We start from the raw sequence: 16,679 nt of genomic DNA, 5'->3' as shown, positions 1-16,679 counted from the left end.
AATCCTTATATTGAGAATCAAAGAGGGGATTTCACTGCAGACTCCACAGACATTAAAAGGATAAGAGAACACTACTAACAACTGTATGCCCATAAATTCAACAACAGCTGAGAGTCCATGATGCAACCTACCAAAATTGAATTCATCATTTAAACCCTCCCAGCAAAGAAGACTCCAGGCGTGGATGGCTTCATCACTCAATTCAACCAAGTATGTAAGAAAGAAATAATACCAATTATATACAGTATCTTTCAGAAGATAGAAGAAAAGGGAACATTTCTCCCCTCTTTTTATGAGGTCATCATTACCATGATATCAAAACTTAAAACTCTACAAAATGCAAAAACCAAAACAACATTACAAAATAGGATTAGAACATTACAAAAAAAAAAAACCACATAATAAGCTTTTAACACATGAATTGTAAAATATCCTTCCTTCTCCCCCTCCTATCCTTCCACAATCCTGCAAAACCACACCCAACCAAACCCCTAAGAAAGCCCTCAGACACAGTTATGCAGCCTTGACCCAAGGGAAAAATGCCAGTAGCTGCAAGTGTCTTACTGCATGCCCTCTGATGCAGGGCTTGATGCACGGAGTGGAATTTGGGCTGAATTTTAGATCCCATTCACCCTGTGGTAGGCTGAATAATGGTCCCCCTAAACACCCATATCCTAACCCCTGGAACATGTGCATGTCACCTCTTATGACAAATAGGATTCTGCAAATGTGATTAAGGATCTTGAGATGGGGAAGTTATCCTGTAGTATCAGGTGAGCCCTAAAGGTAATCAAAACTGTGTTGATAAGAGAGAGGCAGGGGGAGATTTGACTGAAGGAGAAGTGAAGGCAGTGTAACAACAGAAGCAGAAAGAGATTTGGAGATGCTACACTGCTAGCTTTGAGGATGGAGGAAGGGCCATGAGTTAAGGAATGTAAAGAAGGGCTCTAGAAGCTAGAAAAGGCAAGGCAAAGGATTCTCCTCTCAGAACTTCTGAGAAACCAGCCTTGCCAACACTTTGACTAGCCCAATGAGACTGATTGCAGATTTCTGACCTCTAGAGCTGTAAGAGAATAAATTTATATTGTTTTAAGCAACTAGGTTTATGGTAATCTGTTACAGCAGCAACGGAAAACCGGGAACTGGGCACTTAAGTACACAGCCCAATCTGCATGGCTATTCAAGATGGCCTGCATATTGTCCACTGCTTCTTCTTCTATCCACAGACTAGTAAATTAAGACAGAGGCAGCAACTAGTTAGCAATTCTTCTTTCTTAAATTTCTAAGGCCTCCCCCAGCCTGACGTCTAGGCATGGGGGCATATGTTTTGACTCGTTCTATCTCTAGCTCCTTTCTCTCTGGTCCTCAAATGCAACTGGAAATGGAAGTTCTGGGACTAAGCTTTTGTTTTTGGAGGGGGGCTGGCAAATAGCTACCCGCTTTTCTTGGGGTGCCTCAGAAGAAGGAAGTTGGCTTATGATGACAAGATAGGGCCTACACATTCCTCAGTCTCCTGGCTAAATGCCATTGTAATACCATCTTAACCACTAATGAATTCCAGCATACTACACATTACTATGAGAGCACAGTGGAAGGAAGGATTATATTAAAAGTGTGTTTATCAGACTGATTATGATCTATTTACATTAGTGGATTTTTAAATCAATTTTGTTCAGTCTAATCAGAATTTCTAATGAAATAAAATAGAAATTATCAGAATGTATTGCAGATGGATGGGTAAGCATAGCTCTATAAAACCTTAGTCTCAATTATACACACGAGCACGAGTTCTGTGTTGCAATATGAAATATATTTCTTTTACTAAGTCTTAGTCAGAGGGTTTGAAAAATATTGGAATATGAACTTTCAAATAGCTATCCCAACTCTCATCTCACTGTTCTTATGAAGAGTCAAAGAGAAAGACAAAAATGGACATAGTTCTCTAAAACTGAAAGGGCATTTTCAATAAAGTCCTCACTTAACTCACTTTTGATAGCTTGAACTTGTAATGATACTGAAGCAAAGCTATTCAGAGCAAGAGTTCTTAACTTATGTCCAGGTGGTCTAGGAAACCTCTGATTGTATGCAAAATGCTGTAGATGAAAATGGACATATTTTTAGGAAAAGGTCCACATTTTATATAAGATACCCAAAAGAATCCACAAACTTTTGATACATTAATCTTGTCTGGCAGTGCCATAATTCTGGGAATGGCAGAACTTGATGATAGTAATTCAAATTGATTTAGGAAAAGACATTCTGATTGAGTCAGGCCTAATAACGGGGTTGGACTAATACAAGATGAGCAGTTGATATCAGTAAAGAAGATACCAAATTACGAAGACTTTTTCTAAAAAGAGACTGTCCTTTATTATATGAAATCAGTTGTGTTAATGATGGGCTATAATACAGGTTGATTCTTAAAATGGTTGATAGAAAAACATATTTGGTTTCATGACATAACTCATATAACCACGTCTCCATCTTAGTCTTGATAGGCAAGAACATAGGGCCTTGTCATCTCTTGCCATGACCTCTTGTCACTCCTCACCTAGTTATTTCCTATTTATCCTTACAAATTCATTTTAGGCCTCATCTCCTACAAAAGAGTTCCCTCTCCATGCCAGGCTCAACTGACACAAGAGCTCCAACTTGCTCTTCCATAGCAACCAATGCACAGCACTATTAGGTACTTACCTTGTTACATGGAGATTGTCTAAGTCACATCCCACCTCTGCACCGCACGGTAAGTGCTCTGAAGGCAGACAGGGACTGATGAATCTTAATCTCCAGGTCACCAAAAATTAGCTGGGTGCTTGGCACACAGTAAGAATCAGTACCCGCTACCAATGACAACAAATTATAAGTTCAGTTCCTAGAGCATAAACTTATCAAAATTGGCTAAAGTCTTTTTTTCTTTAACAACGCAGTATATATATTTTAAAATATATTAATACAACACTATTATAGTAATTTGTTAGATATTTGAGACAGAGAAGTACTCCAAGGGTGTAAGCAGGTATGGACTTCAGGCAAGTCAGGCAAGTACGGGGGAAAGGCTATGGTTGTAAATATTGATTGGTGATGACTGGTCCGGCACGCAGTGATCTTCTGAGAAAACGGAAGTGGCAATGTAGGAAGCTTGTGAGGAGAGTTTCCAGACAATTCCAGCATATTTGTTTCCATAGAAAAAGACAACATTAGCAACAAAATTTGCTTAACATCAATTTGACTAAATACCTTCCCCTTAACAATTCAGGGCTCCAAACATTCTTATTTTGTATCTGTGGTATAAACGATGTTTTGGATGTCTCACCACATATACTTTCCCCCATTTTCTAAGAAAGATGTGGCAGACAGAAAGTGAATAGTCTAAGAGACTGTATTCCTAGCTTTTGTATTTCAGAAATCTAGATTTCACTTGGCTTTGTTCATTGGTTTACCTGAGGTGGAAGGACAGGGCAGATGGAGCAAAGGTAAAGGATGAAGATAAACGAGTGAGGTTTTTGGGTTAGAATACCCCTGCCTTAAATGAACATTGGTCCTTTAGCAGGAACTTATTCCTTTTCCTCAGCATATGCAGCTTAAATATGAATGCTGGTGAAGCAATGAGAGAAGACAGCAGCACCTGGCAAGTCAGCCAGACTCCCCTCACAGCATACACTTAGCCCAACATAAACTTATAATGGAATGGTTAACCGGAAGGGCACCAAGCTGGGGGGCTCTGTCAGTTAAGCATCTGCCTTCGGCTCAGGTCAGGATCCAGCCCCACATTGTCATCAGGCTCCCTGCTCAGCGGGAGAGAGCTCCCTCTTTCTCTGCCCCTCTACCCCTACCCGGCCCCCATCCCCACCCCTGCTCATACTCTCTCTCAAATAAATAAATTCTTTAAAAAAAGAAAGAAGGGCACCAAGGGAGTGTGATCCCCTGAGGTCCCAACAAAGTCCCAGGTGTGTCTTCAACTAGAAAACTCAGAAAGCATTGCTCTGACCACTTGTGGCAAATAACCTGATTTACCTCTGGAATGATCCATCTCTGGAATGTTCACATATATAGTTCTCTGGGGAGAGATAGCAAAATTTACCATGATGCATAGTCAGGTATGTAGAAAATATTTATTAGGACACTGTTCATTACAGATGAAGAAAAGACAAAGTTTCTTACACAACATCACGGAGTAGCAGGGCTGGGTCAGCAGCACCTCAGGAGCCAGAATGAGGCTGGGTCCCCCATTCCCAGCCCCCAGTGGCAGCAGGGTTCTGTGGGGACAGGAGGAAGACAGGGGAGACCCTGCCTGCGTGAATGCATTAAGAGGTGAAAAAGCAATCCTCTCCTGAAAGCACCAAAACAGTGCAATAAGTTTTTCCCTCTAAAGTAAAAATAGGTAGTTTCACCATCATACCTAAACATTGAAATGATACAAATTTTCCCCAGGAAACCACGAATCCAAACTTTGGGTTTTATACAAACAACCGGGAGCCATGCAGGTACTTGTTGAGTGGCCACAGGTTGCTCTCACCCACACTGGAGGTACGCCTCTGGCACTGCTTGCAGCGCTGATACTTCTCACACTGGTCCAGAAGGAAGAGCTTGTCTGATGCCCTGCGGAGAGGGGAAGCCGAGCAGTCATCATCAGGCGCTCCCTGAGGCCATGCCAGGGGCTGAGTTTAGAGACCAGCACAGTAGAAGAGATGGAAAGAGAAGTCACACCTGCTCCCTGCCCCCCCAGGTGCTCACCACCCACCTGTGACGGCCCACCTGCCGTCCCCCCCACACACACTGCTTCCCACAGCTCAAGCCAGCGGAGCATCTCCTGCTTCCAAACCTCTCTTTATTTGATCACAAAAACTCCTCTGTTAGCTTAAGTCAGGCAGGTGTCTGCTTTCTTCATCTTACAAATGAAAAAAGTAAGACAAAAAGATGAGCCGCCTCTCCAAAGTTAGTGTTAAATCTCAAAGCCATGACTAGATTCCCTAACGCTAGATTGTTGATCGATAGCTGGGGGCAGGGGGCACGGATCTAATACATGTCAGGAAGATGTTCTTGGTTGGTTCCATCGTGGGCACCTCAGTTTCCCAGTTGCCGATCTTACACACAACCCCCTGACTCTGCTCTTAAATGACCATTCTGTCAGCCTTGGATGTGTTCAGATGGAAAGTCCCTCTCCCTATTTCCAGCTAGTTATTTCCAAGGAGAAGTCCTACCTCCCCCCTATTCCCACCCCATGCCTCCCTACCCTCCACAAAACGACAATAAAGCTAGCCTACACAGAGGCAAACATCGGGGCAGAGATGGCAAGTATGTAACATACAGCACGGCATTCTCCAATCCCATCCTCGTAACAGTCTTCTAATACAGCACACAGTAGCTCCTACTGAACCCAGAATTCTCTTCTCCACCAGAGGTGCTAGGCAGCCACAACCAAAGACCTGAAGTTGGCCCTGGAAACCTGTCTGCCATGCCAGGATTTCAGGAAAGTCCACGAGGAGCAGAGGGAGTTTCTCTGCAAAGCCCTGGAGGTTCCAATCGGGAATTACCGCTCAAAAGCCTTCTCCTCCAGGTCCCGCTGCCTCTTCATTGCAGCACTGCTTTCCCAGTCTTCCTGCAAGCTCTGGTTGATTCTGTTCACCCGCTCGAGCTCAGCGTTTCTGTCCGCTGAGTGCCTGGAGAGAAGAGCATGATCTGCTTCTGTTCACAATACAGGAAATGGCAGGCACCGACCTTGGGAGCCCCATTCCCATCATGGTAGATTAAACAGAAACATTCTGGTTTTGTTCACTACTCTTTGAAATATACTAAAAGGCATGAACACTGAACAAAGAAAAACACTAAAAACATTATAGCTCTCAAATAGTTTATGGGTCTAGGACCTTTCATCTTCAACCCAGGTTTAAATTAGCAGAATTGAAACCTTCTTCCAGTTAACAAATGCAGCCTTTAAAGCCATTAATTTCCTTTGAGGCTAATTTAACTAAACTGAAGAATCATCTCAAATGGATTTCCTATACTTTAGGTTTCTTTCCTTTTATTCAAGTCTCTCAGCTGTCAGTAATCAGCCCACGAGTTGCTACAGGCATGGTACAAGGCAAAGTAGACAGGAATACAAATGAATGGCTAGAGAGGGGGAAAGAAACAGAAGTGACTGGCAAAGGAAAATGAAATCAAGAAAATACTTAACATTGTGAGGAACATAAAAAAGAGAGAGAGAGAGAGAGACTGTTTGGTGAAGGTCATGATATCAAAGAAGTGATTGTAGTGTCTCTCTCTTCAAGTACCATGCCCCAGAATTCCCAATGGTAGGTGTCTCTATTACTGGTCTCCAGATGCTCAGCCACTGCTGTTGTGAATCATCTTAAACCTGGTTCAAATTATTTATATGTGTCTATTTCTTGCCAGACTGAAACTCTTACCTTCAGTTCTCATTAAAGTCCAGAAAGGACTTCACTAAATGTGACCATTGATTTAGCCCACTCTGCAGGGCTCTGTGTTATAGGCAGCAACCGCCACTAGGTGTCAGGACGCTCTGATAAAAATCAGCAATGTACTCTGTGCTGGTTCACTTGTCCTAAAAGAGCATGGCCACATTTTCCTCTAATGAGCACTGATTCAACAATTCAGCTAGTGTATAGTCATTACAAAGTTTAAATGAAATAATATAGAGAAAGTGCCAATGCCTATCACAATGGGAGCTCAATGACTGAATTGTACCTGTTACATATCTATCTATCTATATCTCTTATAACCTTTTTTTCCTTTTCATTGTGTTTTTTAATAGTAAAAACCACATAGGGATGCCTGGATGGCTCAGTCCGGTAACCGCCTGACTTGGGCTCAGGTCATGATCTCAGGGTCCTGAGATCGAGCCCAGTGGCAGGCTCCATGCACAGCAGGGAGTCTGCTTGTCCCTCTGCAGCTCCCCTCTCCCCCTGCCATACTCTCTCTCTCAAGTAAATAAATAAATAAAATCTAAAAAAAAAATAGTAAAAATCACATAACATAAAACTGACCATCTTAAACATTTCTAAGTGTAGAGATACATAGTGTTAAGTATATTTACATTGTTGTGCAACCAATATCTAGAACTCTTTCCATCTTGCAAAACTAAAACTCTATACTCATTAAACAATTCCCCATTCCTCACTCCCCCCAGCCCCTGGTAGCCACCATTCTACTTTGTTTCCATGAATTTGACCACTCTGAATACCTCACAGAAATGGAATCATACAATATTTGTCTTATTATGACTGGCTTATTTAACTTAGCATAATGTCATCAAGGTTCATCCATGCTGTAGCATGTCATAATTTCCTTCTTTCTGAAAGCTGAGTAATGTTCCATTGTATATGTATAACAAATTTTGTTTATTCATCCGTCTGTGACAGCTTCCATTTCTTGGCTACTGAATGCTGTTATGAACATGGGAGGGCAAATATCTCAAGATCCTGCTTTCAACTCCACCAAAAAAAAAAAACAAAAAAAAAAAAACCCTACCTGAACTGATCAATGAATTCAGTTAAGGTCACAGGATACAAAATCAATGTACAGAAATCGGTTCCATTTCTATACGCTAATAATGAAACAGCAGAAAGAGAAATTAAGAAAAGAGTCCCACTGGGGCACCTGGGTGGCTCAGTCAGTTAAGTGTCCCACTCTTGATCTCAGCTCAGGTCTTAATCTCAGTGTCATGAGTTCAAGCCCCATGTTGGACTCCACAATGGGCATAGAGCCTACTTTAAAAAAAGAAAAAGGAAACAATCCCATTTTCAATTGCACCAAAAAGAATAAAATACCTAGGAATAAACAACGAAGGAGGTGGAAGATCTGTACTATGAAAACTATAAAACATTGATGAAAGAAATTGAACACAAGGGCTCCTGGGTGGCTCAGTTGGTTAAGTGTTTGCCTTCAGCTCAGGTCATGATTTTAGGGTCCTGAGATGGACCCTGCTTAGTGGGGAGCCTGCTTCTCTCTCTCCCTTTGCCCCCTCCAACCATGCCCTCTCTCTCTCTCAAATAAATAAAATCTTAAAAAAAAGAATGAAAGAAATTGAACACAAACAAATGGAAAGATAGTCCATGCTCATGGATTGGAAAAACAAACATTGTTTAAATGTCCATGCTACCCAAATCAATCTACAGATTTAAAAATGCAATGCCTATCAAAATACCAACAGCATTTTTCACAGAACCAGAAAAAACAATGCTAAAATTTGTATGGAAACCACAAAAGACTCTCAATGGCCAAAGCAATCTGGAAAAAGAAAAACAAAGCTGGAGATGTCACAATTTTAGACTTCAAATTATATTACAAAGATGTAGTGATCAAAACAGTACGGTACTCGCACAAGCATACACACGTAGATCAGTGAAAAAGAATAGAGAGCCTAGAAATAAACCCATAACTATATGGTCAACTAATCTTTGACAAAGCAGGAAAGAATATCCAATGGGAAAAAGATAGTCTCTTCAACAAATGGTGTTGGGAAAACTGGACAACAAAATGCAGAAGAATGAAACTGGACCACTTTTGTATACCATACACAAAAATAAACTGCAAATGAATTAAAGACCTAAATGTGAGACTTGAAACTGTAAAATTCTAGAGGAGAGCACAGGCAGTAATTCTCTGACATTGGCTATGACATCTTTCTAGATATATCTCCTGAGGCAAGGGAAACAAAAGCAAAATTAAACTATTGGGACTACATCAAAATAAAATATATATAAAGAACTTATACAACTCAACACCAAAAAAACCACAAATAATCCAAATAAAAAAATGTGCAGAAGACATGAACAGACATTTCTCCAAAGAAGACATACAGATGGCCAACAGACACACGAAAAGATGCTCAACATCACTCACCATCAGGGAAATGCAAATCAAAATCACAATGAGATATCACCTCACACCTGTCAGAATGGCTAAAAATCAAAAACACAAGAAACAAGTGTTGGTGAGGAGGTAGATAAAAAGGAACCCTTGTGCACTGTTGGTGGGAATGCAAACTGGTGCAGCCACTGTGGAAAACAGTATGAAGGTTCCTCAAAAATTAAAAATAGAACTACCCTACAATCCAGTAATCACATTACTGGGTATTTACCCAAAGAAAACAAAAACACTACTTTGAAGGGATATATGCACCCCTGTGTTTACTGCAGTGTTATTACAATAGCCAAATTTACATTTTACACCCCGTGTCCATTGATAGATGAATGGATAAAGAAGATGTGGTGTATATATAGAAGATACATCTTCATATATATATATATATATATATATATATATATATATATATACACACCCTCACAATGGATATTATTCAGCAATAAAAAAGAATGAAATCATGTCCTTTGTAACAACATGGATGGAGTCAGAGAGTATAATGCTAAGCAAAATAAGCCAGTCAGAGAAAGACAAATACCAGACGATTTCACTCGTATGTGGAATTTAAGAAACAGAACAAATGAACAAAGAGAGGAAAAAAGACAAACCAAAATAAACTAAGAATAGACTCTTAGCTACAGAGAACAGATGGTTACCAGAGGGAGGGAGGTGGGGGATGAGTGAAATAGGTAAAGGGTATCTTGATAAGCACTGAGTAATGCATAGAATCTTGAATCACTACATTGTACACCTGAAACTAATATAACACTGTATGTTAACTACACTGGAATGACAATAAAATAAAGTAAGAACTTTTTTAGTTAAAAAAAAAAAGATCCTGCTTTCAAATCTTTTGGATATACATATAGAAGTGGAATTAGTGAATCATATGGTAATTCTATTTTTAATTTTTTTGACGAACTGCCATGTTGTTTTCCACAGTGGCTGCACCATTGTACATTCCTACCAACAGTGCACAGGGTTTCTATTTCTCTACATCCTCACCGACACCTATTATTTTCTGGTTTTTTGATAGTAGCCATCCTAACCGGTATGAGGTAGTATCTTTCTTTTTTCTTTTCTTCTTTTTTTTTTGTTTTTGCTTTTCTTTCTTTTTCCCTTTTACAACATAATTGCATCTTAATGGTTTTGTCTACCAGTGAATAGACAGTTTCCTTCCTTTCTAATTTTTTGAATAGTCTAAAAGAAGTACTTGTTAAATGTGTCATGGCACATGTGGTATAAGAAAAATCTTTAAATATTTTTGATTTAGACATTGCACAGATATTATAATACAAGATAAACGAGAGCACATTTTATCTTTGCACTTGTGAAACCTTATGGCACTGTTCCTCAAACATATGTTTTCTTTTCATAAAGCCCTAGGGGGAAGAAAAGATAGCCATCTTATCTATGTTACAGTGATATATACATCTTAAACAGTAAAAGATGTTCCCCTACATCTGCATAAATGAGTTGCAAGGGGAAGAGTGAACAGTCTGCTAACTGCTTACTTCATTCAGACTGCCATAGACTTGACATTGCAGGATAGATATGTGATTGGAATTAAGTTATTAAATTGTGTGATATAAACCACAGGTACATTTGCAATCTCGCCATCCTACTTTGCTACCTTTATTCACTGGAGTGGAGAATCCCTGTCTCTCAGGTTCAGATAAGCAAAATTAAATAAAACATGAACTACTTCTTTCCTGGAAGAGGCAAAATCTAGTTAAATGCTAAACGGCGTCTATTCCAAACAGGACAAAGGAGGACAGCTGGTGCTGAAGAAGGCTTACTTGCGCACATTGCAGAGTATGGAGGCCATTTGTTAGCCAGGAGCTACCTCATTCTGGTTTTGATGTGCATTTCCCTAATGCTCAGTGATGTTGAGCACCTTTTCAAATGCTTTTTGGCTACTATTGTGTTCTTTGTAAAAGGGGAGTTTTAAAAGTCAGTTTAATTTAGATGCCAAGCAAGTAGGAAATTAACTGGGCCTACAGGGGAGGCCACAAGGATTCTCACAAGACTGCTGGTGGAAGCAAATTGCCATACATTTTAGAAAGCAACCTGCTGGTATCTGGTAATATTTAAAATGTGCCATATGCTTGATCTAGCAGCTCCACTTTTAGGATTTTATCCAACAGAAACAAAAGAACCAGTATAAAGATATATATTAAAAATGTTTAATGCAAAAATCATTGTAATAGCAAACCATCTGGAAACAAGTGACTCTTGATCAATAGTGCAAAAGTTAAATTATAGTAATCCATGTTGTAGATATTATGCTGTCATTAAAGAATGAGTTTTGTTTCTATGTACTGACCTAAATATAAATTAATGATGCATTATTAGGTTAAAGAAAGACTGGGTGGCAGAGTAACATATACAGTCTCGTAGGTCTTATTTTCATTTACAAAAGGAGAAGGAAAATATATATGTGGATATTGTTTGAATATATTTGTAAAGAGTAGGAAAAAATATAGAAGGCTGGGGGAGATTATTAACCTTTTTTCTTCTTTAAATTTTTTATTGCTATGTTAACCACCATACATTACATCATTAGTTTTTGATGTAGTGTTCCATGATCCATTGTTTGTGCATAACACCCAGTGCTCCACGCAGGACGTGCCCTCTTTAATACCCATCACCAGGCTAACCTATCCCCCCACACCCCCTCCCCTCTAGAACCCTCAGTTGGTTTTTCAGAGTCCATCGTCTCTCATGGTTCGTCTCCCCCTCTGATTTACTCCCCCCTTCATTCTTCCCCTCCTGCTATCTTCTTCTTTTTTTTTCTTAACATATATTGCATTATTTGTTTCAGAGGTACATATCTGTGATTCAACAGTCTTGCACAATTCACAGCACTCACCATAGCACAAACCCTCCCCAATGTCTATCACCGAGCAACCCCATCCCTCCCACCCCCTCACCACTCCAGCAACCTTCAGTTTGTTTCCTGAGATTAAGAATTCCTCATATTAGTGAGGTCATATGATACATGTCTTTCTCTGATTGACTTATTTCACTCAGTATAATACCCTCCAGTTCCATCAATGTTGTTGCAAATGACAAGATCTCATTCCTTTTGATGGCTACATAATAGTCCATTGTGTATATATACCACATCTTCTTTATCCATTCATCTGTTCATGGACATCTTGGCTCTTTCCACAGTTTGGCTATTGTGGACATTGCTGCAATAAACATCGGGGTGCACATACCCCTTTGGATCCCTACATTTGTATCTTTGGGGTAAATACCCAGTAGTGCAATTGCTGGGTAGTATGGTAGCTCTATTTTCAACTTTTTGAGGAACCTCCATACTGTTTTCCAGAGTGGCTGCACCAGCTTACATTCCCACCAACATTGTAAGAGGGTTCCCCTTTCTCCACATCCCCGCCAACATCTGTCGTTTCCTGACTTGTTAATTTTCACCATTCTGACTGGTGTGACGTGGTATCTCATTGAGGTTTTCATTTGGATTTCCCTGATGCCAAGCGATGTTGAGCAGTTTTTCATGTGTCTGTTGGCCATTTGGATGTCTTCTTTGGAAAAATGTCTATTCATGTCTTCTGCCCATTTCTTGAGTGGATCATTTGTTCTTTGGGTATTGAGTTGGATAAGTTCTTTATAGATTTTGGATACTAGCCCTTTATCTGATATGTCATTTGCAAATATTTTCTCCCATTCTGTCGGTTGTCTTTTGGTTTTGTGGACTGTTTCTTTTGCTGTACAAAAGCTTTTTATCTTGATGAAATCCCAATAGTTCATTTTTGCCCTTGCTTCCCTTGCCTTTGGCGATATTCCTAGGAAGAAGTTGCTGCGGCTGAGGTCGAAGAGGTTGCTGCCTGTGTTCTCCTTTAAGATGTTGATGGACTCCTGTCTCACATTTAGGTCTTTCAACCATTTGGAGTCTATTTTTGTGTGTGGTGTAAGGAAATGGTCCAGTTTCATTCTTCTGCATGTGGCTGTCCAATTTGCCCAACACCATTTGTTGAAGAGACTGTCTTTTTTCCACTGGACATTCTTTCCTGCTTTGTCAAAGATGAGTTGACCATAGAGTTGAGGGTCCATTTCTGGGCTCTCGATTCTGTTCCATTGATCGATGTGTCTGATTTTGTGCCAGTACCATACTGTCTTGATGATGACAGCTTTGTAATAGAGCTGGAAGTCCGGAATTGTGATGCCGCCAGCTTTGCTTTTCTTTTTCAAGATTCCTCTAGCTATTCGGGGTCTCTTCTGGTTCCATACAAATTTTAGGATTATTTGTTCCATTTCTTTGAAAAGAAGTGGATGGTACTTTGATGAGGATTGCATTGAATGTGTAGATTGCTCTAGGTAGCATTGACATCTTCACAATGTTGGTTCTTCTAATCCATGAGCATGGAACGTTTTTCCATTTCTTTGTGTCTTCCTCAACTTCTTTCATGAGTATTTTATAGTTTTCTGAGTACAGATCCTTTGCCTCTTTGGTTAGATTTATTCCTAGATATCTTATGGTTTTGGGTGCAATTGTAAATGGGATTGACTCCTTACTTTCTCTCTCTTCTGTCTTGCTGTTGGTGTATAGGAATGCCACTGATTTCTGTGCATTGATTTTATATCCTGCCACTTTACTGAATTCCTGTATCAGTTCTAGCAGTTTTGGGGTGGAGTCTTTTGGGTTTTCGACATAAAGTATATCATCTGCAAAGAGTGAGAGTTTGACTTCCTCCTTGCCGATTTGGATGCCTTTGATTTCTTTTTGTTGTCTGATTGCTGTGGCTAGGACTTCTAATACTATGTTGAATAGCAGCGGTGATAGTGGACATCCCTGCCACATTCCTGAACTTAGTGGGAAAGCTCTCAGTTTTTCCCCATTGAGAATGATATTGGCTGTGGGTTTTTCATAGATGGCTTTTATGATATTGAGGTATGTACCCTCTAACCCTATCCTCTGAAGAGTTTTGATCAAGAAAGGATGCTGTACTTTGTCAAATGCTTTTTCTGCATTATTGAGAGGATCATATGATTCTTCTTCTTTCTTTTGTTAATATATTGTATCACGTTGATTGATTTGCAGATGTTGAACCAACCTTGCAGCCCAGGGATAAATCCCACTTGGTCGTGGTGAATAATCCTTTTAATGTACTGTTGGATCCTACTGGCTAGTATTTTGGTGAGAATTTTTGCATCCATGTTCATCAAGGATATTGGTCTGTAATTCTCCTTTTTGATGGGGTCTTTGTCTGGTTTTGGGATCAAGGTAATGGTGGCCTCATAAAATGAGTTTGGAAGTTTTCCTTCCATTTCTATTTTTTGGAACAGTTTCAGGAGAATAGGTATTAATTCTTCTTTAAATGTTTGGTAGAATTTCCCTGGGAAGCCATCTGGCCCTGGACTTTTGTTTCTTGGGAGATTTTTGATGACTGCTTCAATTTCCTTAGGGGTTATAGGTCTGTTCAGGTTTTCTATTTCTTCCTGGTTCAGTTTTGGTAGTTTCTACATCTCTAGGAATGCATCCATTTCTTCCACGTTATCTAATTTTTGCTGGCATAGAGTTGCTCATAATATGTTCTTATAATTGTTTGTATTTCTTTGGTGTTGGTTGTGATCTCTCCTCTTTCACTTCATGATTTTGTTGATTTGGGTCATTTCTCTTTTCTTTTTGATCAGTCTGGCCAGGGGTTTATCAATCTTGTTAATTCTTTCAAAGAACCAGCTCCTAGTTTCGTTGATCTGTTCTACTGTTCTTTTGGTATCTACTTCATTGATTTCTGCTCTGATCTTTATTATTTCTCTTCTCCTGCTGGGTTTAGGCTTTCTTTGCTGTTTTTTCTCCAGCTCCTTTAGGTGTAGGGTTAGGTTGTGTATTTGAGACCTTTCTTGTTTCTTGAGAAAGGCTTGTATTGCTATATACTTTCCTCTTAGGACTGCCTCTGCTGCATCCCAAAGATTTTGAACAATTGTGTTTTCATTTTCATTGGTTTCCATGAATTTTTTAAATTCCTCCTTAATTTCCTGGTTGACCCATTCATTCTTTAGTAGGATGCTCTTTAGCCTCCATGTATTTGAGTTCTTTCTGACTTTCCTCTTGTGATTGAGTTCCAGTTTCAAAGCATTGTGGTCTGAAAATATGAAGGGAATAATCCCAATCTTTTGGTACCGATTGAGACCTGATTTGTGACCTAGGATGTGATCTATTCTGGAGAATGTTCCATGGGCACTAGAGAAGAATGTGTATTCCATTGCTTTGGGATGGAATGTTCTGAAAACGTCTGTGAAGTCCATTCGGTCCAATGTGCCATTTAAAGTCTTTATTTCCTTGTTGATCTTTTGCTTAGAGGATCTGTCCATTTCAGTCAGGGGGGTGTTAAAGACCCCACTATTATTGTATTGTTGTCAATGTGTTTCTTTGCTTTTGTTATTAATTGCCTTATATAATTGGCTGCTCCAATGTTAGGGGCATAGATATTTACAATTGTTAGATCTTCTTGTTGGATAGACCCTTTAAGTAGGATATAGTGTCCTTCTTCATCTCTTATTACAGTCTTTGGTTTAAAATCTAATTTGTCTGATATAAGGATTGCCACCCCAGCTTTCTTTTGGTGTCCATTAGCATGGTAAATTGTTTTTCACCCCCTCACTTTCAATCTGGGGGTGTCTTTGGGTCTAAAATGAGTCTCTTGCAGACAGCATATTGATGGGTCTTGTTTTTTAATCCAATCTGATAGCCTGTGTTTTTTGATTGGGGCATTTAGCCCATTTATATTCAGGGTAACTATTGAAAGATACGAATTTAGTGCCATTGTATTGCCTATAAGGTGACTGTTACTGTGTATTGTCTCTGTTCCTTTCTGGTCTATGTTGCTTTTAGGCTCTCTCTTTGCTTAGAGGACCCCTTTCAATATTTCTTGTAGGGCTGGTTTCATATTTGTAAATTCCTTTAATTTTTTGTTTGTCCTGGAAGCTTTTTATCTCTCCTTCTATTTTCAATGACAGCCTAGCTGGATATAGTATTCTTGGCTGCATATTTTTCTCGTTTAGTGCTCTGAAGATATCACGCCAGTCCTTTCTGGCCTGCCAGGTCTCTGTGGATAGGTCTGTTGGCAATCTAATGTTTCTACCATTGTAGGTTACAAATCTCTTCTCCCGAGCTGCTTTCAAGATTTTCTCTTTGTCTCTGAGACTCGTAAGTTTTACTATTAGATGTTGGGGTGTTGACCTATTTTTATTGATTTTGAGAGGGGTTCTCTGTGCCTCCTGGATTTTGATGCCTCTTTCCTTCCCCACATTAGGGAAGTTCTCTGCTATAATTTGCTCCAATATACCTTCTGCCCCTCTCTCTCTTCTTCTTCTGGGATCCCAATTATTCTAATATTGTTTCATCTTATCGTATCGCTTATCTCTCGAATTCTGCCCTCGTGATCCAGTAGTTGTTTCTCTCTCTTTTTCTCAGCTTCTTTATTTTCCATCATTTGGTCTTCTATATCGCTAATTCTCTCTTCTGCCTCATTTATCCTAGCAGTTAGTGCCCCCATTTTTGATTGCACCTCATTAATAGCCTTTTTGATTTCGACTTGGTTAGATTTTAGTTCTTTTATTTCTCCAGGAAGGGTTTCTCTAATAACTTCCATGCTTTTTTCAAGCCCAGCTAAAATCATCATTCTGAACTCTAGGTGCGACATCATACTATTGTCCATATTGAGTAGGTCCCTGGCAGACGGTACTACCTCTTGTTCTTTTTGTTGAAGTGATTTTTTTCATCTTGTCATTTTGTCCAGAGGAGAATAGATGAATGAGAGAACAAA

The 16,679-nt window shown here is 39.6% G+C and overlaps 1 protein-coding gene across 9 annotated transcripts in view; it reads right to left on the bottom strand.

Moving 5' to 3' along the window:
- Window positions 1-2,407: 2,407 nt before the first annotated feature.
- Window positions 2,408-16,679, bottom strand: part of CCDC81 (coiled-coil domain containing 81) — a 52,057-nt gene continuing 37,785 nt past the window's right edge. The window contains exons 14-18 of one of the 9 annotated variants that reach the window (XR_012374536.1): window positions 5,538-5,663; window positions 4,520-4,602; window positions 4,165-4,259; window positions 4,018-4,060; window positions 2,408-3,141 (exon numbers count right to left, since the gene is read on the bottom strand). Coding sequence is in view for 4 of the 9 variants with exons in the window: in XM_073879838.1 (XP_073735939.1) it covers window positions 4,192-4,259; window positions 4,520-4,602; window positions 5,538-5,663 (277 nt within the window). In the remaining 5 variants the exon portion in view is untranslated. Of the gene's footprint in view, window positions 3,142-4,017; window positions 4,061-4,105; window positions 4,603-5,537; window positions 5,664-5,834; window positions 6,115-16,679 lie in introns of those variants that run through there. The other 8 variants (XR_012374535.1, XR_012374538.1, XR_012374537.1 and 5 more) reach the window with 8 other exon arrangements.

This window comes from Callorhinus ursinus, unplaced genomic scaffold, assembly GCF_003265705.2.
Source record: "Callorhinus ursinus isolate GAN/ISIS: 27379988/994484 unplaced genomic scaffold, GSC_fseal_2.0 scaffold35, whole genome shotgun sequence".
In the NCBI taxonomy this organism is placed as follows: Eukaryota; Metazoa; Chordata; class Mammalia; order Carnivora; family Otariidae; genus Callorhinus; species Callorhinus ursinus.
The sequence above is the reverse complement of the archived record's forward strand: the minus strand, read 5'-3'. Positions and strand labels throughout refer to the sequence as shown.